At 35.7% G+C, this 20,786-nt stretch overlaps 1 protein-coding gene across 1 annotated transcript in view; it reads left to right on the plus strand.

Moving 5' to 3' along the window:
• Nucleotides 1-505: 505 nt before the first annotated feature.
• LOC149829499 (CBL-interacting protein kinase 24-like) overlaps nt 506-20,786 on the plus strand; it is a 43,160-nt gene continuing 22,879 nt past the window's right edge. Inside the window, exons 1-9 of the mRNA XM_090015983.1 lie at nt 506-634; nt 724-838; nt 980-1,280; nt 1,366-1,428; nt 1,535-1,606; nt 3,176-3,283; nt 3,377-3,451; nt 3,553-3,606; nt 5,480-5,605. Coding sequence (XP_089872109.1) covers nt 1,113-1,280; nt 1,366-1,428; nt 1,535-1,606; nt 3,176-3,283; nt 3,377-3,451; nt 3,553-3,606; nt 5,480-5,605 — 666 coding nt within the window. The 5' untranslated portion in view covers nt 506-634; nt 724-838; nt 980-1,112. The remainder of the gene's footprint in view (nt 635-723; nt 839-979; nt 1,281-1,365; nt 1,429-1,534; nt 1,607-3,175; nt 3,284-3,376; nt 3,452-3,552; nt 3,607-5,479; nt 5,606-20,786) is intronic.

A 20,786-nucleotide genomic window follows, 5' to 3' on the forward strand; every position in this document is an offset into this window, starting at 1 on the left:
ATGTCTTTTAGGTTTAAATCACAAGTAAAATGTGTGATTATCGGTCACAAGACTTGTGACCAACTTTTTTTGTGATATCTCGAGAATCACATGGCATTGCAAACATACCTCAAGTTTTTCAATGCAATGTTCCAAGAAGGGATTTTGTGAAGAAAAATATATCATTTAAAAACTAACAGAAGGATCTCCCATTATTGATATTTCAAAACCGTTTGCAAGATACTGGAGGAATGAGCCCCAAGGGGTTTGGCACAACGGAGGGGGGAGCCTTGGCCAGTGGAAGGGCGGTCTGCTGCGTTCCATTTCTGAGTGTCAAACCCCTTGTAAGGAATAACAAGTCCTTGCTCAGTTGAAGGCGGCGACTCCTCGGAGGCAAGACAAAAATTGACGAGTACGCGGCACGTCAAATCTCAGGCATACCAAAGTCTGTCGTGAAACTACGTTTTGATGATGGTGGTCCTTTTTTTCCGTTCCATTACGTTTGGATGATGAATGTCCGTGTGGTCATAGCAATAGTGTGGCCACAGAAATAGTGTGGACGGATCAGGTGTCATCCAGAATCACATTTATTAACGTGGAGCCGTGGGGAGATGAGAGAAGGCGTCTCGGAAATGTAGAAACACAAGCGAGCACGGTACCTCTCTCGCCTTCACCATCTTCCTCTCTTCTTTTTCCCTTTTTTTTATCTTTCATGACGCCAATAATTTTGCCTTTTGTGAGCAGAGCGAATGAATTGTCGACCTTCTGCACCTCTGGCTTTGGCTTTGTGAAATTGCAAGGCTTTTTCCTTACCAAGAGGCTCATTTTTGCCGCCTCCTCTCTCTGCTTACTATAGGAAGTATTATTTCCTTACAAGTTGGATCTTTACACCCTGTTTCATGATTGTTCCGTGTTGGGTATTCGTTGTTAATCCCGTTTTTATCGGTTTGGAACGAAAAATGGTTGGCTTTGCTTTCTTACTTTATTTTTTGGTTTTCAGGAATTTCTTGCAGAGAACCTATTGATAGGTCCTGGCCAAAGGGCAGAGATCTTTCCTTCCCCAATTCTCTTACCCCCCCCCCCCCCCCCCTTGTTGAGGGGGTTCGAATGAGTATTTGGTGGAGGGACGCGAAATGCCGAAGATGGTGACGAGAAAGGTTGGGAAATATGAGGTGGGGAGGACCATTGGCGAGGGCGCCTTCGCGAAGGTGAAGTTCGCCCGGAATACGGAGACCGGCGAGAGCGTCGCTATGAAGGTGCTTGCAAAGAGCACGATTCTAAAGCATAAAATGGTCGATCAGGTAGCCTTCCGTGGTTGGTTCATTGGAGTGCTTGATTCGGTTGAGATCATATAACCTAAGCCGTTTAAAATCTCCTGTATCTCAGATCAAGAGGGAGATATCCATCATGAAACTTGTTAGGCATCCCAACATTGTGCGGTTGCATGAGGTAATGGTTGTGAGCTTATTTGAAATGGATGTCTGTTCTTCAACTATCCACTAATTCTCTTGTGGGAAAGTGTTCTTGAATTGGTTAACTCATGATGCCATTGTAGGTTCTAGCAAGTCAGACAAAGATATATATGATTCTGGAGTTGGTCACCGGAGGTGAACTGTTTGATGAGATCGTAAGTCATTCGAAGCTACAATTATATACTCTCAAATCACCACCTTGATGCAAGTTAGTGTCACGCAGTTCAGATATCTAAATGAATTGGAAAATTGAATCTTAATGATTTATAAAAGGTCTTGATAAATGGTGGCCCTTTGCTGTGCCAAGTTTCATAAAAGTACGAAACGCATGTTTTTGAACTAGACACCCTCTGATCTTCTTGTACAGTTGTGTGTTTGCATCAAATCAATTACAATTACCTGTTGTTCTGATGAGTCTATCTACATATATCTGCCCTTCAATCTCTTTGTAGTGTCTGCCATATTTGCTGTTACGCATGGATCTACACTTGAAAGGAGTCCATGAGCACACCCATCTTCTTTTAGATCTTAATCTACATTAGGGTAATTTGGTATGTAGGCTGGTTTCAACCAGAACCGAGCATAGAATCAGCAGCGTGCTGCAATTATTGCATCATACATTTGAAATCATTGGAATTTGCAGCACAAGCCTAGGCTAATCTCCAGTACAACATCATTCACCATGGATAGAGACCATCCAATTCAGACATAAAGCATTCCATTTTTCTTGTATCTCCAACAGAATGTATCAGATGATTTCTTCTTCTTTTCTTTCTTGTTGCTCTTGGGATCAGAAGGTGGTATCAGATAAACAGGCAATGGATAATTTCTTCTTCTTCTTTTTTTCTTTCTGTTCCTGAAATGTTTATCTTCTACTGTTTTCAGAATTTTGTTGTATCTTTGCCAAAGGATATATAATGTTCCTCATATTAATATATCATATTAAATTCTACAACCATGCACAGCCACATGGAGCATGGGTGCATCTGAGGGGGTTGGGATCTGGGGAGGAAAAAGGAAACCTATTCCATGTCTGTGCTTAGAAAATAATCAAACATCTTGAAGTTGTCAGAAGTTTCATGTAATTTTATGGAGTTGTTCTCTTATGAAGGCTTTCACCACTGTCACCGACATCGCTGATTTTTTGAAAATATTGTGGAATTATTCCCATTTTCAGCAAGGCCGATAATATGGGAAAACATCACAAAAATGAAAACATCGCGATATTATCATGATATTTGTGTGCTATTTTTTTTTAAAAATTCTTAATTTTTATATATTTTAAATTCAGTTTTTCTAATTTTTGGTTTCTTTTATATTTTAAAAACTTTAAAAAATTGTTTCTTTATATTTTTGCAAGAAAAATAGTAGAAAGCCTACTATTTTCCTTGTTATTTACATTTTTAAAAACTTTAAAGCTTCCGAGATTTTCTCGAGAAAAATCACTTTTTGAAAATATCCCTGAGAAAAACCCTCACTGAGAAGTTACATTGAATGATACAGGTGACTATGGTTTTCACTGGACAAATGAAGCAGTCTTAAATAATTTTCTTGTTTTGAGTTTGGTTTGCCTATACTATATAGCATCTGATTTTTCAATCTTTTGGAAGCCGTAACTGTTTATCTCCCTTTTTTTGTGCCAGCATCAACATTTTGAGTTTATTGATATCTACCAATGGATTGGTCAGTAGAACTCTACTTATTTGATGATGCTTAATGTACAGGTTCACCAAGGGAGGCTCAGTGAGGGAGAATCTCGGAGATATTTTCAGCAGCTTATTGATGGTGTTGATTATTGCCACAAAAAGGGAGTCTACCATAGAGATTTGAAGGTAGTTTTACTTGTTATGAGTTCCATTTTTTCCAATATGAAATTTCATGTACAAATTTTTTTCTAGGATATGATGGGTTTGAATTCTTTGTAGCCTGAAAATCTTCTCCTGGACTCTCAAGGAAAATTAAAAATTTCAGATTTTGGTCTTAGCGCATTACGCCGCCAAGTAAGAATTGTAACTTGTTTCTGTTCATCAATTGGTGCCAGGAAACTGTACAATTGACATGTGTTTTTTTTTTCCTTATTTTATTGTGTCTCCATCTGCAGGGCATTGACCTTCTTCATACAACTTGTGGTACCCCAAATTATGTTGCACCTGAAGTGAGTGTTCTTTTGTCAGTCTTGCACATTTTTGCAGAGCTTGATGTATTTTACCTGATTATTTGTTGCACTGTGCTGAATTCCTATACTGTGGAATAATGTTAGTCATGTAGCTGTGGCTGTCAACAAATTTATTTAGTATAAAGTTTGTTCATTTCTACAACAATCCAAGTGGCTTGGTACAGCAGGGATATGTATGCGTTTGTGATAAATTTTGGACTGTTTCAGAGGCTGATATTGCACAAAGAATATCACTTTTTTTTTTGTCTTGGAAGATTAGAATATAACTGTACAAGCCATAATTTAGCAGCAGATCTATAATTGATTTATCCATGAAATGGGTGCAGTATGGGTTTGTATTATATGACTGCTTGATTGTTCTTGCAGTGAGCAGTACGACCTTAGTGACTAGAGGATAAGGAGTGTGACCTGTGCACTGGACTGGGATGTTGAAAATGTATGAACTGCATAGTGGTTCTGTGTATGAAAAAAGTTAGTTGCTGTTTTTAGTACTTTAATGTGTATGTATGTACATATACATGCATGTATCTTAGCATGTTTGTTTATTTCATCTAGTTCTTTTTTGGTGAAGGGAGATAAACCATCTACTACAGAATATAGGGATCACCTTCTGCATTAAGGTTAGTTAAAATGTGAAACTGGAGAATATTGTTAGAGAATGCACCAATGTGGATTTTCTAGGTCCAATTGTCTTATTTGCATTATAGCATAATTATAGTTATTTGTACAACTATGTTTTTGGACAATTCTGGCCCCTATATTTCCAGGGAATCTTAAAAACAGAGCAGCAAAAACACTAAAAGATTTAAAGGATATTTAGTATTGCCACTCGGATGTGGTTTCAAAACAGGAACCTCGAAGGAGCAAACTGAAATAGTTATGATGGATTATTTTGGGCTTGGTTGAAGTGCTTTTGGTGAGGATTACATTGCTTGGCTCTAGGCCGTAACAGGGCATCTTTGATAATTTCTGAAGAATGAACTGAGTGCTTCCTCGGTTATAATATTCATGGAAGCTTTTTGCGTTTCTTGGTTTGGTTTTTGTAGTTATTGATTCTTTGATATCATTGCTTTTAGGACCTATAAACCTTATATGTATATAGATAAAGCTATGTTATTTTTTATGGTACTACACCTCCTAATTCTGTTTCATGATATTAGATTTTCTATTTGCCTTCTAGGTCATGAATTTTGTACTTATGCTTAACTGCATTTTTAGGGACATTTTATAATTAGGATCACTGCCACATTTTCTATTCCTTCTGTCTTACTGGATTTGCATATTTTTTAAATGGTGTTCCTACTGCATATTAGCTCTTTACTGATTTCTCTGTTGTATTTATTGCTTGTTTTCCCTTTGTATTGTATTCCTTGATAGGTAGTGTTTCATTGCCTCACCTACCCATTTGATTTCTGTACTATTTTTTATGCTAAAATAAGGAAAATGGAAAACCTGCCTCGTGTTTCTCCTTTTAAAACATTTCAATTGAAGGCCTCTATTTTTAGCATGCTTAGTTTGGTTCAAATTCTTGAAGTATTGAAGCATAATGATAATAAGAATGAAGGTCACCATCATTAAGCAAAGGGGGCATTATCCGTGTGTTTTTCAAGAATTCAAGGGTTAACAAACATTGTTACTTGTAATTTTTGTGGCATGCTAATGGGTTTTACTTCTCTTGACTATCTACTGAAAGAAGTGAAGGCCTGTGCTTGATGTCAGTATATCTCTCTGTTGCAGTTGTGCCTCTAGTCTTCTTATACTACTGTAGTTAAATAAGTTGGTGCTATTATTGAGTTTTCACTTGTTCAGTTTGATTCCAAAGATTTTAAGCACTAGGCAATCTACTTTTTAGGTACTTGGCCACAAGGGTTATGATGGTTCAGCTTCAGATGTCTGGTCTTGTGGTGTTATCCTGTATGTTCTGATGGCAGGATATCTTCCATTCAATGAGACAGATCTTCCAACATTGCACAAAAAGGTACAAATTATTCATTTGACAAATTATAAGGTGTATCCAGCAAGTCTTATGCACTATTTTGTGTTCAGGCTACCTCTTTTATATGTTTTTTGTGAATGCTGATTCTTGTGAATCTTGAAACATAGATGCAAGGTCCTTAATCCTGTATAGGGAAGCCAATGTTCAATGAAATATCTTCCTTGAGATTACTGAGTTATTGTTTTAGCTATATTGTGTGAATGTTTTCCTTGTTTCATTGCTGTAGTTTTTTCAGTTAGGGTATGTTTGATTACCTTGTATCTTAGATCCAAGGTAAAGCAAACATCAAATCTTAAATCCCTGAAAGCTATATATTGGAGATTGTAATGAACTAAAGAAAGAAGTGCACACACACAAATCCACTATGGGAATGCACATAAGCCACAAAGGGCTAGAACAAGCACTCAAGAGCACACACAAGCCACTAATGGGCTTAACACTTAATATAAAAAATATAATTTTATTAATCAACAATGCTCAAGAGAATCACAATTGAACAAGGGGGTTAACCCCCATATATATACAAAATGGAGAAGGCTAGCTGTTGGGCTAGTCCCAATGGCTAATAGGCTAGCCGTTAGGCCTAGACTAACGGCTAGTCCAGAATGACAAAAATACCCCTTATAAAAGGGGTAAAATACAAAACAGTAAACAAAAAGCAGAAAAAATAAAAAAGACAAAAATTTGCAATATATCTTAAAATACATTCTAAAGTATATATATATATATATATATATATATATATATATATATATATATATATATATATATATATATAACATGACCCTCAAACTTTCTGTGATGAAACTGACAGTGAGATCATCGAAAGTTTGCTAAGGAGAAAGGAAAAAGAGGCACTGACAATGCTTTGGTGAAGAAGTCCACAATTTGGTATTCATATGTCACGTAATGAAGCTCAATAGTGCCTCTAAAAAACTCTTTATGAACATAGTGGCAATTCATTTCTCTATGTTTCATATACTTGTGGAAGGTATGATTGCTAGAGATGTAGATAGCACTCTTGTTGTCGCAACACTTTTTTGATGGGGTAGAGATGATAACGTGCCTACCCTTCAATAGACTTCTCAGCCAAACAATCTTTGAAGTGGCAGTTGTCATTGTTCGGTACTCAACTTCGATGGAAGAGAGCGACACCTTTTGTTGCTTTTTACACCTCTAAGAAATAAGTGAGTTGTCGAAAAAAATACAATAACCTGTAGTAGAAATACAATAATTAGGATTGCCTCCTCAATATGAGTCAATCTAAACAATTTGATTTAAACAAGAGGATGGAATGAATAATTCTTTATTTAAAGTCTCCTTGATATATCGAATGATCTGCATGAGTGAACTCATGTGAACTGAAGTGGATTTATGCTGAAATTGGATGGCCTTATGTACAACATGTGCTATGTCCGATCGAGTAATAGACAAGTATGTAAAAAATGCAATCAACTGTCTGTAAGGTATGGGATCCTCTAAAATAGTTCCATCACTGATCCTCATTTTAACATTGATAACTTTGGGAGTATCCACAACCTTATCATTTGACAACTCAGACCTCACAACAATTTTAGATTCTAATTTCATTTGAGACAAAACGTACCATCGGGGGTAGTAGGCAACCTCGATACCTATAAAATATCTCAGAAAACCAAGATCAGACATATCAATTTTTTTTTAAGAACATTTTTAATAAATTCAACTCATTTTTTTATCACTACTAGTAATAATCATATCATCTATATACAATAGTAAGATAATGATACATGTTTATGCAATTTTCACAAAAGTGCAATGTCAGTATAACATGATATAAAACCAAGATTAATCATAACTTTGCTAAAACGATCATACCATGCTTTAGGGGCCTGTTTAAGACCATACAATGCTTTCTTGAGTCGAAGAACTTTACCTTCCTCAACATCAAGCCCTGGTGGAGGGTCCATGTACACTTCTTCATTTAGATCTTCCATTAAGAAATGCATTTTTGACATCTAGTTAGTAAATTGACCACTTTTTAATAGAGGCTACAACTATAAGGGTCCTGACACGTGTTATTCTTGCTACAAGTGTAAGGGTTTCTTCATTGTCAATTTCATATTTTTGTACATATCCTTTGGCTACTAACCTAGCCTTATATCTTTTTAACGTTCCATCACTCTTGGTCAGTGTTGTTAAAAACATGCCTCAAGGTGCAAAAAGCGTGCCTCACTTCAAGGTGAGGGCCCTTGTGCCTTGAGGGAAACAAAAAAATGTATATGCCTTGAGGTGTATGCTAAAAAGAAGTTGTATATGGGTTTTGGATCCAAGTTGGGTCTGCGCAGGACCAAACCCAAATGCATTATGTTGTACCGGACCGGACCCGGACCCAAATACGTTCCAAATACATTATGTTGTAATTCTGTTTTTTATTAGAGGGTATTTTTGTACCCTAAATTATTGTAATCCCTTAATATGTATTGCTGAATGCAATCAGTCACGTTGAATCAGTTTCAGACGTGACTTTCTGCAACCTCTTCTCTCTATTGTTCTTCTTCTTTGCGCAGGTGAATCTGGAGTTCATATTTTATGTATTGCTGAATGCAATCAGTCACGTTGAATCAGTTTCAGACGTGACTTTCTGCAACCTCTTCTCTCTATTGTTCTTCTTCTTTGCGCAGGTGAATCAGGAGTTCATATTTTAACATGGTATCAGAGCAATGTTAAAACTGGGTCTGAGATTGCTTTTCCTAAAGGTATGTCCAAGGAGATGATTTGAGATTCCAAATCAAGAAAATACGTGTTCTATTTAGCCCCAAATCTCTGCGTCTTCTTCGTCTTGCCGGTTCTGGTGAGATCTCAAGATCTACTTCTTCTTTTCTTTTTCAGATTTGCTCTTCTCTTCTCTAAATAATCTATTAAAGCTGCGTTTTATTCAGAATCATCTTTCCTTCCTGTTAATCTGAATCTGATTTTCAGATTAAAATATCATTGCTTCCTTTGATTTCTTGCCGGCAATCTGAAAATCTCCGTTTTGCCTTGAAATAACGTTGATCTGACTTTCTGTCGTTAATTTTATTTTTATCTAAATTTTTTGTTCTCTATATTCAATATCTTTGTTGTTTCAGACTGCAAAGATTCTTAAGGTCTTCATATTTTTGACCTGACGTCATTTTCTCTGTTCAACAAGGGATTTTATTAATTTGGGACCGATTCTGCGTTGATACGATCAGACCTCTCGTGTTCTCTAATCACGTCTGGATATAATATATTTGTCATAAATTTCTGCAAAAAAAAGGGGCAAAATATTAGAGTGGCTAATTCTCTCAGTGAACTGAATCTGGTCCAGAAATTTCTCTTTTTCCTATTTCCCTCATTCAACGTCATCTCCTTCTTTGTATCCTTTCAAATGGATTCACTTTTTCCGCAGATGGGCCTTTCTTCTAACTTTCTTAGCCAACTAGTTTATGAAAAGTTAAATAACTCTAATTTCTTGACTTGGAAAAGGCAGATTGTTCCTTTTATAAGGAGCCATGATTTCTCTGGACATCTGGATGGATCAATCCCAACCCCTCCAGAGTTCATTTCGCAGGAAAAGAAAGATGATAAAGGGGCGTCCTCTACTGTGCTTCTCAGAAATCCGAATTATGTTGCTTGGATAAAAAGGGACTAAGCATTGGTGGCATACATCACCTCTACGCTCTCACAAGAAGTTCTTGTGGCTATTCCTGATGATTGTTCAACCGAGGAGTTGTGGGACAAGCTAATTCAAACATTTTCGTAGATCTCTGAGGCAAGAGTTGTGTTTCTCAAGCGAGAATTTTAGATGTTAAAGAAAGATTCAATGTTTGTCATGGAGTACTTGAATAAAATGAAAAACATCACAGATCAACTGGCTATCGTGAGATGTGCGATCAGTGATAAAGATAAGGTTCCACATACTTTAAGTGGGTTGGGGCCAAATTATCATGTTATGGCAACATCCTTGTTGTGTCTCCCAGAGCTTCCAAAGTTCGATGATCTACGTGCAAAGTTGCTACAGTATGAGATGACCCTAAAGGGATTTTCTGAGGAGACTTATCTGCAGTCAGGGACTCAAGATGTGCTTGCTATAGGGTTGACTTATGGAAGAGGAAGATGAGGAAGTTCCTTTCGAGGTAGGAGAGGACAAGGAAGAAATGGTTTTGGGGGTAGTGGATTGTTTCCAACACTCAATGTGCCTTCCAATCAACAAGGTCAAAGGTCAATTTCTACTTGTTTTCTGTGTAACAGAAAAGGACATATTAAAGCAAATTTCTGGTTTAATCCTCAAAATAAGGAAAAATCTTCACAGACAGAGGCTAAGAAAGATACAAAAAATTCAAAAGTTGGGGGAGAAGTAAAGGAGTTGCTATTGGCAGCCTTGGCAAGACTGAATATAAAGCAAAAATGATAAGGGCATCTGGTACATCGACTCTGGGGCAACAACCCACGTCTCAGGTGATGCGGGTAAGCTCTTAAACCTTACTCCTTATGTTGGTAGAAATAGTATAGTCATAGGAGATGGTTCTCATCACTCTATCTCACACATTGGAAATGCCATTATACCCATGTCCAGGTCTTCCCTCAATCTTTCAAATGTCTTCCATGCTCCTAATATTCAGAAAAATATTGTTTCCGTCTCAAAACTTGTTGATGATGTTAATGCCTCAGTTGGATTTACTCCCTCTTCTGTTTATGTCAATGATCTTTGCACGAGAGAAACATTTGCTGAGGGAAAGAGACAAGGCAACATTTACATCTTTCAATATGATCCTTCCTCCGTAGTCCATTCCACTTGCTCATCCTTGAAGCTCCATCAATATCCATCATTGGTCTCTTCTGAGTGTGTGTTTGCTATTTCTGAATGTAATAAGCCAACTCTTTGACACAATCGTTTGGGTCATTGTGGCCGTTACTTTATTAAAAAACTTGTCTTAAATAATTTTATTTAAGTCTAGTCTAAGTCTAGAAGCAAATGATATAAAGTGTCCTAGCTGTCATTTATGTAAGAGTCATGTTTTACCTTTCAACTCGATTAATAAAAGAGCTTTAAGGCCTTATGAGGTCATATGTTCTGATGTTTGGAGCCCTACTCCAATTGTTTCTGTTTCTGGTAGTAGATATTATCTTATTTTCATTGACAATTATTCACGTTACACTTGGATATTCTTTATGAAGCACAAGTCAGAAGTCTTTGGATTGTTTTGAAGATTTCATTCTTTTGTCAAAAACCATTTCTCTGAAAATATTCTATATTTTCAATGTGATGGAGGGGGAGAGTTATTTTCTAGTGATTTTATCGATTTTCTTCAACATAATGAAATAAGAAGAGTGTCTTGCCCACACACACCTCAACAAAATGAGATTGCTGAGAGGAAGCATCAACATATTGTTAAGAGTGAAATGAGCATGATGCACGATAGTAATTTCCATATTACCTTATGGATAGAGGCTTTTCACTCTACAGTGCATGTGATAAACCGATTGCCCTGACCATTTTAGAAAACAAATCGCCATATTTTTCTCTTTTTGGCATTCATCCTGATTACCATGAATTATGTGTGTTTGGATTTGTTTGTTATGTGCATATTGACAACTCATTAAGACACAAGTTTCAAGACAATGCCTTGAAGTGTAGGTTTGTGGGATATGCAGAGAACTACAAGGGGTATAGGTGCTATGATCCTTTGAGCAAACACATCAAAATATCGAGAAATGTTGTTTTCGACGAGATGAACTTTGATAACCAGCCAGCTAACCCTTCCAGTTCAGGTCCTAATGTTTAGGTGTACTACCCATGGCTAAGTTTTGAACTTTTCTCCGACATTAATGATGGTTGTCTTGCAGATTGCAGCTAGAAAGAGACGTGGGGAATCAACAGATGCATCACAACCATAAGAAGTTGTTTACCCCTTGGAAACAGGAAGGTATAAGGGTGTTATCTACACCCGACGAGAGAAGGAGCCTCCATCCATTTCCTATTCAGATATTGATACTCCTACTACCTCTTCACAGACGTTGGATGTTAGGAGATCTACTCGGCTTCAACATCCACTAGACAGATGGGTTAGCTATAAATTTTTTTTAATGGATTTTCAATTGTTTTTAATGTCCATAAATAAAGAGGATGATCCTCTCACATTCTATCAAGCTGGAAACTCTAGAAAATGGATTGAAGCAATGAATGAGGAGATGGAAGCCTTACATGAATGTGGTACATGGGAGGTTGTTCCCAGACTACTCAACAGAAATGTGGTTGGGTCAAAATGGGTGTACAAGATCAAATATAAACCAGATGAGAGTATTGAAAGATATAAGGCTAGACTTGTAGCCAAAGGGTTCGCACAAGAATAAGGACAAGATTTTGATGAAACCTTCAATCCGGTTGTAAAAATGGAGACCATTCGAATTGTGTTAGGTCTAGCCATTAAACATGGATGAATATTAAGCCAGCTAGATGTTAAAAATGCCTTTCTACATGGGGATCTAGAGGAAGTTTATATGGAACATCCCACTGGATATGCAGAACGAAATGCTAATCAGTATGTGTGCAAGCATGCGTCTCATTCTTGATTTGAGAGTTTTTTGCTTGAGATACATAGGCATGGTTTCTTTCGGTCTCTTCTAGATCACTCATTATTTATCTACAAGAAACAAATTGCAACCACTCTTCTATTGATATATGTAGATGATATTATTATTATAGGTAACTGCATAACTCATATTGAGGAAGTAAATAAATTATTGAATTAGAGATTCAAAATGAAAGATTTGGGAGATCTACAATATTTTCTTGGGGTGGAAGTTGACAAGACATGTGACACTCTTACTCTCACTCAACACAAGTACACGATGAACATTCTTAGTAGGGCATGCATGAAGGATTGTAAACCCTTGGCAACCCCAAGTATCATCCATCAGAAACTGATCTCTAAAGAAGGGGACTTATATGAAGATCCCACCAGATATCGTAGCATAGTAGGCATGTTGCAATACCTAACCTTTACTCGTCTCGATATAGTGTATTTAGTCAATCAGGTATCTCAATTCATGCATGAACCTCATACACTGCATATGGAGGTTGTTAAGAGAATACTACGGTACTTAAAAGGTATGGTTGGTGATGGACTGGTGTACAGGAAAAGTGAACTAAGTCAAGGTGTACATGAGATCATTGTTTATGCTGATGCTGATTGGGTGGGCGACCCAAATGAATGGTGATCAATATCGGGTTATTGTAGTTTTATTGGGTCAAACATGGTCTCTGGGAGTAGTAGAAAACGAAAGGCCATCTCTAGGTCGAGCACAGAGGCTAAATACAGGTTGATGGTTGCCGCAACTGCTGAGACTACATGGATAAGCCATCTCCTAACTGAGATAGGAGAACTGATTGCTCGATCGCTTTTGCTACGTGACAATCAAAGTGCCATCAATATGTCCTTCAATCCCATCTATCATAGTCGGGCAAAACACATTGAGATAGACCAACACTTTGTCAGACAAAAGGTTGAAGAAAAGGAAATTAAACCTATTTTTGTTCAAACTAAAAAGCAAGTTGCAGATATATTCACCAAAGGACTGACGAAGGACAGGTTTTGGATGCTAAAAGGCAAGTTGTTCATGGTTTAGGACCATGTACAACTTAAGGGAGGGTGAAAAGAAGCCGTATATGGATTTTGGATCCAAGTTGGGTCTGCACAGGACCAGACCCAAATGCGTTATGTTGTACCGGACCGGACCGGACTCAGACCCAAATACGTTCCAAATACATTATGTTGTAATTCTATTTTTTATTAGAGGGTATTTTCGTACCCTAAATTATTGTAATCCCTTAATATGTATTACCGAATACAATCAGTCACATTGAATCAATTTCAGACGCGACTTTCTGCAGCCTCTTCTCTCTATTGTTCTTCTTCTCTGCCCAAGTGAATCTGGAGTTCGTATTTTAACATATGCCTCATACACTTTCAGGCGTACGCCTCGGGGGAGGCGTGCCCCTTTAATTAATGGATCGAATGGGGGTTAAAGCCCCCATTTAACCAAAATTTTGGGACACCCTAATTAGGGTCAGGGGCCTCCCTCTCTTTCTTTCGTCTCTCTCTCTGCTGAAAGGAAGGCCGAAAGGAAGAAAAAGAAGAATAAGACCCTTGTCTCTCTGCTCTCCCTCACCCTCTCTTTCTATGGAAGAAGAAGAAGAAGGAGGAGGAGGAGGAGGAGGAGGAGGAGGAGGAGCGTTCTCCCTCTCTCACTGTGAGAAGAAGAGGACCTCGTCAACCTGAGGTACACAGTTTTTTTCTTTTTTACTCTTTTTCTTTCCTCCTCTTCTAAGCTCTCGGCTTATATAATTCATGTATAATATGTTTCTAAACAGTTATATAATCAATTTCTCAGTTATATATATGTTATATATTTAATAATTATATAAATCCATGTGTATTTGTGTGGAAAACAGATATACATACATGTTAGGATGTTATATTTTGCTGTCAATCCTGTTATGCTGTGTAGTTTTTTTCACAACTATATAATATGTTTCTATGTTATATAATTAGTTTCTCAATTATATAATCAGTTTCTCAGTTATATAATCTGTTTCAACGTGGAATTCATGGTGGATGTTTAATTGGAATTCTTGTGTAATATATATTGATTCTTATTGAGTATGAATATGAATTCATTGGATTATATAAAGCACTGACTCAAGTTTTTTTTTAATTCTTTGAGTTTTTATAAATTCCTGTGTTAATATATAATTTTTATTTTAGACTTTTACATGTTAATCTCATATTTTTTGGTATTTATTTGAAATTTTCTATTTCTTATTGGGTGCTGCTTCATCAATAAAGCATTTCTTTTATTTATTTGTATTTTTAGATATTTTTTAAAAGTTTTTTTAAGTTAAAAAACAAATTTAAGACTTATGCTTTACGCCTCGAGGCTTATGCCTCACCTCAGTTTTTGGTGGAGCGCTTTGCTACCCCTCAACGCTTTTTACAACATTGCTCTTGGTTTTAACTTTGAAGACTCACCTACGTCCTATGGTTTTATTTCCTAAGCAAAGACTTACAGTTTACCAAGTTTTGGCTCTATGGAGGGCATCTAGCTCAACCTTCATAGCTTCTACCCAATGAGGATAATCTTTGACTTCTTTGTAAGTAGATGCTTCATAAAGGGCATGAATAACTAATAGACAAGCTCTATATTTTTGGGGTAAAGGACTCATAAGACACAAATCTACTAGGAGCCTTAGATGTGCGATCCGATCTCCTAAGATTGGTACCATCTATGGGTTGATTTTGCATGTGCTTATGAAGTGCACATAAATGTTCCTCATTAGTACGTCAGGGATAAACCTTAAACTCTTTGACATCATTGGCTTCATCACCAATAATGTTTGAAGAGTCACTTTCAGCATTATCATTGCAACCTTCGTCATTACTACTTGGTTCATTAGCAATGCGATCATTAACATCATTCTCATTATCAATGTTAATTAATTCATTCATTTACTTAGGTAATAAATCAAACAAGAAAAAATAATCACTATCTTTCTTAGTCATATATTTCTCAAAACCATTTTCATCTTCAAGAAAAGTTATATTTCTTAAAATATAAATTTTTTCATTTTTTAAGTCATAACATCTATAACCCTTTTGATTTTTCCCATAACCAAGAAAAACATATTCAATGGCCTTAGGAGATAATTTATCATTTCTTTCACAATGCACAAAACACTTGCAACAAAAAACTCTTAGTCTTTTAAAATTTGGTTCAATATCAATTTATTTTAATGGAGAAATATTTTTCAAAGCGGAAGATGACATTCTATTTATCAAATAGATTGTAGTGAGAGTGGCTTCGACCCAAAAAATTTTAAGAACATTTTTTGAAATAAGTGATGTTCTAGTAGTCTCTATGACGTGTCTATGTTTTCTTTTGGCAAGACCATCGTGGGTTTTTTGAGCAACATCTTTGATATAAAATTTCATTTTCTTTCAAATAACACTTGAACTCATTTGATAAAAATTCACCTCCTGAATCTAAACAAGAATAGTTTGAAATTAATTTTTAATCAAATTATGAAATTTCTTAAAACAAGAAAAAGTTTTAGATTTTTGCCTAAGGAAGTACACCCAAGTATATCTAGTATGATCATTAATAAGTATAACATAATAGGAGAATCTTTTTTTAGATATGACCGGAGCGGGTCCCCACACATTCGAGTGCACCAATTTAAAAGTTGTTTTAGTTTCATAGGATCTAGAAGGAAAAGGAAGAGTTTTCATTTTTACAAGTATACAACCTTTGCAAACAAATTATTTTTCATTACATTTTTTTTTTCAAAAAAGGAAAAAGAGAAAGTTTAAATACACTTGGATGACCTAGTCTTGTATGCCAAGTTTTAATATTTTTTTCTTTGTCATTGTTACAAAAAGTGTTCTTTGGAATACACGAAAAGTTTATTTAGTATAAATCTCTTATTCTGTAGCCTTTCCCAATCAGCTTCCTTGACTACGATCTTGCACGAAACAACCCTTAGATGAGAAGGAGATTTCATACTCATGATTTGATATTTAAGAAACCAAATGCAAATTCAAATTTAATTTAAGAATAAGTCTAACTTTTGAAACAAAAAAAAAATTTGAAATCATTTTTTAAATCACCAATGCTTGTAACTTCTAAAGAGGTGTCATCGGCAATAAAAATACTAGAAAAATCTTTATTGGCGCGACAATTGGATAGTAGTAATTCATTAGGTGTCATGTAAAAAGAGGCTCCCGAGTAAAGGATCTAAGGTGACATACTCAGAGGAGATGCTGAAACCGCAACACCTGAAGTGAAAGTAGATGCCTTCAAGTATTATTGTAGAGCCGTGGCCAATTGTGCAATTGAGAGATCTTTAAGTTCTCCACTTTTGTTGATATTATTGTTAAAATACTGTGTACATATTCACTAATATACATATATTTATAAATATACATACATCAGGGGTATTCTGGTCATTTCATGTAATATATTTTAACACAGTCCATTAGGCACTAAAGAGTCATTTTTATTTTCTTTATTTTTATTATTTTTTGTCTTTTTATACAAGTGATTGTTGGGGGTCAGTCCATTGACTGTTGGACTACCTCCTTTTATGTAAAGTGAGGCTCTATAAATAGAGCCTCACCCTCTCTTGTATCTCAATGCTTTCTAGAGCATTTATTGTGCCTTAATACAAATATCTTTTTTGTTATGCTCTTGTGAGCTTTATGCTTTTGTACTCTTGTGGATTTCATATTCTTGTATGTCTTCTATGAGATTGTTATCGGTCCATTAGAGACCATATTCTTATTTGTGCACTTGTGTAGCCCGTTGTTGGCATTGTATTTGCGCACTCTTGTTTCATTACATGGTATCAGAGCTTAGATCTTAAAGTAGTGAAAGCTTCCTTGGAATATCGTACTTGTGGTGGTGCTCTTAAATCTCTAGTCTTCATCCAATCCTTCTACACAAAAATTCTTCATTATGGGATAAAGAGATTCCGCCTCCATCATCTCCTAGAAGCTCAATGAAAATAACTATTTAATGTGGGCAACCATGATGGAGAATCACATCAAAGGTAAAAAGCTATGGGGTTTTGTTAGTGGAGCCACTAATGAACCTCAACTCAAATTGACAAGAAGAGAAGATCAAGTCAAAGTTTTATCCGAAGAAGAAAAAGAAAAAGCTTTGCAAGAATATCAAAACAAATTGAAGGATTGGGAAGCTAGCAATGCTCAAATTTTCTCATGGTTAATGAATACCATAGAGTTCAAAATTGCCACCAACATCATCAAGTTTAAAAGGCATGTGATTCATGGATTTTTCTAAATAGTACCTTTATCCAAAAAGATATGGCTTGGTTATATTATCTTCAAGATAAGGTACGTAATACCAAACAAGGAGATAAAAGTATAAGGCTTTTATGGTATTTTATCTCCTATTTGGGACTAACTAGCCATGTTAGAACCAAAACGAGAAGGTTTGGCTATTAAAATGAAAAGATCACAAATAGAAAGAGAAAATCTTCTCTTTTCTTTATGGTCTCCGATCGGAATTTGAGCAAGTTAGATCCTCCTTGCTTCATAGGATCTCAACTCTTATAAGTGAGGCTCTTGCTCAAATTTGTCAAGAGAAAACAAGACTTGAAATGCACAAGTTTAATGATGAGGTTCTTGTCGTGTCAAGACCCGAAACTTTTGTAAAAACATATAAACCATCTCACTTTGAAAGGAAATTCAATGGAGGACACAATGAAGGAGGATACAAAGGTAAAATCATTTGTCATGATTGTAAGGAACTAGGATATATAAGACCGAATTGTCCTAAGTTTAAGAAAGTAACCGCCTTAAGTGAAGAACCTCAAGAATCAAAGAAAGGGGACAACTTCAATGACTTGACCATTGCCTAAATAGTAGAGGCCGTCTCACAAATTCTTAAAGCCACTCCTTTAGATCTGGTGTCGCCATCTCCTCTTCCTCTATTTCGGGTAAGTCTTCTTGGATTTTAGATTCGAGAGCCTCTTTTCACATGACTCATAATGAGTCCCTATTATCCAATTGCACTAATTCATATTTTCCATGTGTATTAACCACCGATGGTACTTCTTTAAAAGTTAAAAATATAGGAAACCTCAACCGTATCTCAAAACACTTTTTTGTTCCAAACATAATGGTTATTTCAAAATTGGACTTAAATCTTTTTTTAGTTTATCAAATTTTCGATTATGGATGTAAAGTATTCTTCTCATCTAAGGCTTGTTGGGTGCAAAATCTTCAATTAAGGAAGCTAATTGGGCAAGGCCATAAAAAATGAGATCTTTACTATATGGATTCTTTATGTTTACTAAAAAATTGGATAAACTTTATGTTTCTAGAAATGTTACTTTTCTTGAAAATAAAAATGGATTTAATTATGCAAAACCTAAGAAAAAATCAGAGTATGCCTTCTTATTTGATTTGTTACCTAAATCAAATAATGAAATTGTTGACGATATTGACATTTGTAATTTCGAGTCTATTAACGACTCAATTGAAGAAAGAGAACCAACTTATAATCTCTTACAATACTCTAGATGAGATAATGGGGAGCATCCATGTGCTTTTGAAAGATTTAATCAATCAACAAATGTTAAAGAAACTAGTGTTAGAAGATCTGAACGAATACATAGACTTCCAAATAGATTTGTCTCCTATGAATCATTTTCTTCGAACTATAGGGCTTGTCTTCTAGTCATTCATTTATATCATGAATCATCTAACTACAACGAAGCTAAAAACATAAAAGAATAGGTTGAAGCTATGAAAATAGAATTAGATGCATTATACAAAACCCATAGTTGGGCAATTCAACCTCTTCCAAGAGAAATAAGACAATAGAGTGTAGATGAGTCTTTAAAATCAAAACAAAAAGTGACAGATCCCTAGAAAGATATAAAACAAGATTAGTTGCAAAAGGATACTCTTAGGAATATAGAATAGATTATGAGAAAACATTTGCTCCAATAGCTCGCATGACCGCAGTTAAGGCTCTAGTTGTTGTAACATCCATTAGAAAATAACCTATATATCAGTTAGACGTGAAGACTGCATTCTTAAATGAGAATTTAAGTGAAGAAGTGTACATGGATCCTCTTTCTGGTTTGATTGTTGAAAATGGTATGGTTCTTCGCATTCAAAAACCTTTATATGGGCTTAAACAAGCCCTTAAAGCATGGTATGATCAATTTAGTGGTACTGTGTTGAACCTTGGATTTAAATCTTGTTATTACTGACACTGCTCTTTTTGTAAGATCTATAGGTACCTCACTTATCATTCTTATTCTGTATGTTGATGATATGATCATCACTGAGAATGATTTGAAGGAAATTGAAGAAATTAAAATTATGCTTAAAAAATCTTTTGATATGACTGACCTTGGTTTTTTGAGATATTTTTTAGGAATTGTAGTAGCCTACTCGCCAAGAGAATATATTTTGTCTCAAATCAAGTTTGCAGCTGGTATTGTTGCGCGTTCGGGAATCACTGAAACAAAATATGCCGATACTTCTAAAGTGATAAATGCTAAAATGAGAGCTAAAGATGAAGTGTTATTAGATGATCCAACTTCTTATAGACAACTTATGGGATCATTAATATACTTGTCTATTACCAGGCCAAACATTGCGCATGCAGTACACATTGCGAGTCAATTTCAATATGCGCCCACATCGGTTCACATGAGTGCAATATTAAGAATAGTTCGATACATCAAGAAAACTATATCTAAAACCTTATTGCTTATACTGATTCTAACTGTGAAGGAGATCCCAATAACCGTCACTCAACTACAGGTTTTTATGTATTTGTAGGTGATTCTCTCATTTCTTGGCGATGCAAAAAACAACAGAAAGTGTCTTTATCTTCCACGAAAGTTGAGTACAGGACGATGGCTACAACAACCACCAAGGTCGTGTGGGTAAGAGCACTACTTTCAGATATGGGTGTGGATGTTTCAGAACCTTTAAAACTAAGTTGCGATAACAAAAACACTATATATATAACCAACAATCACACATTTCATGAGCGAACGAAGCATATTGAGATGAATTGTGACTATGTTCGCAAATAAAGGGAACAATTACTTTTCCTTATGTTCAGTCCGAGTTTCATATTGTAGACTTCTTCACCAAAGCACTTCCTGTACCAAGATTTTTGTATCTTCTGAGCAAACTTTCGGTGATTTCACCGTAAGTTTGAGGGAGAGTGTTAAAATACTGTGTACATGTTCATTGATGTATGTATATTTATAAATATACATATATCAGGGGTATTCTGGCCATTTCATGTAATATATTTTAGCACAATCCATTAGGGACTGAAGAGTCATTTTTATTTTCTTTCTTTTTATTATTTTTTTGTCCTTTTGTACAAGTGACTGTTGGAGGTCAGTCCAACTAGTCGTTGGACTGCCTCCTTTTATGTAAAGTGAGGCTCTACACCCTCTCTTGTATCTCAATGCTTTCTAGAGCATTTGTTGTGCCTTAATACAAATATCTTTTTTGTTATGCTCTTGTGAGTTTTATGCTTTTGTGCTCTTGTGGATTTCATATTCTTGTATCTCTTCTACGAGATTGTTGTCGGTCCATTAGAG

This window comes from Nuphar pumila, chromosome 8 (genome assembly GCF_984573655.1).
Source record: "Nuphar pumila chromosome 8, dmNupPumi1.hap1.1, whole genome shotgun sequence".
NCBI lineage: Eukaryota > Viridiplantae > Streptophyta > Magnoliopsida > Nymphaeales > Nymphaeaceae > Nuphar > Nuphar pumila.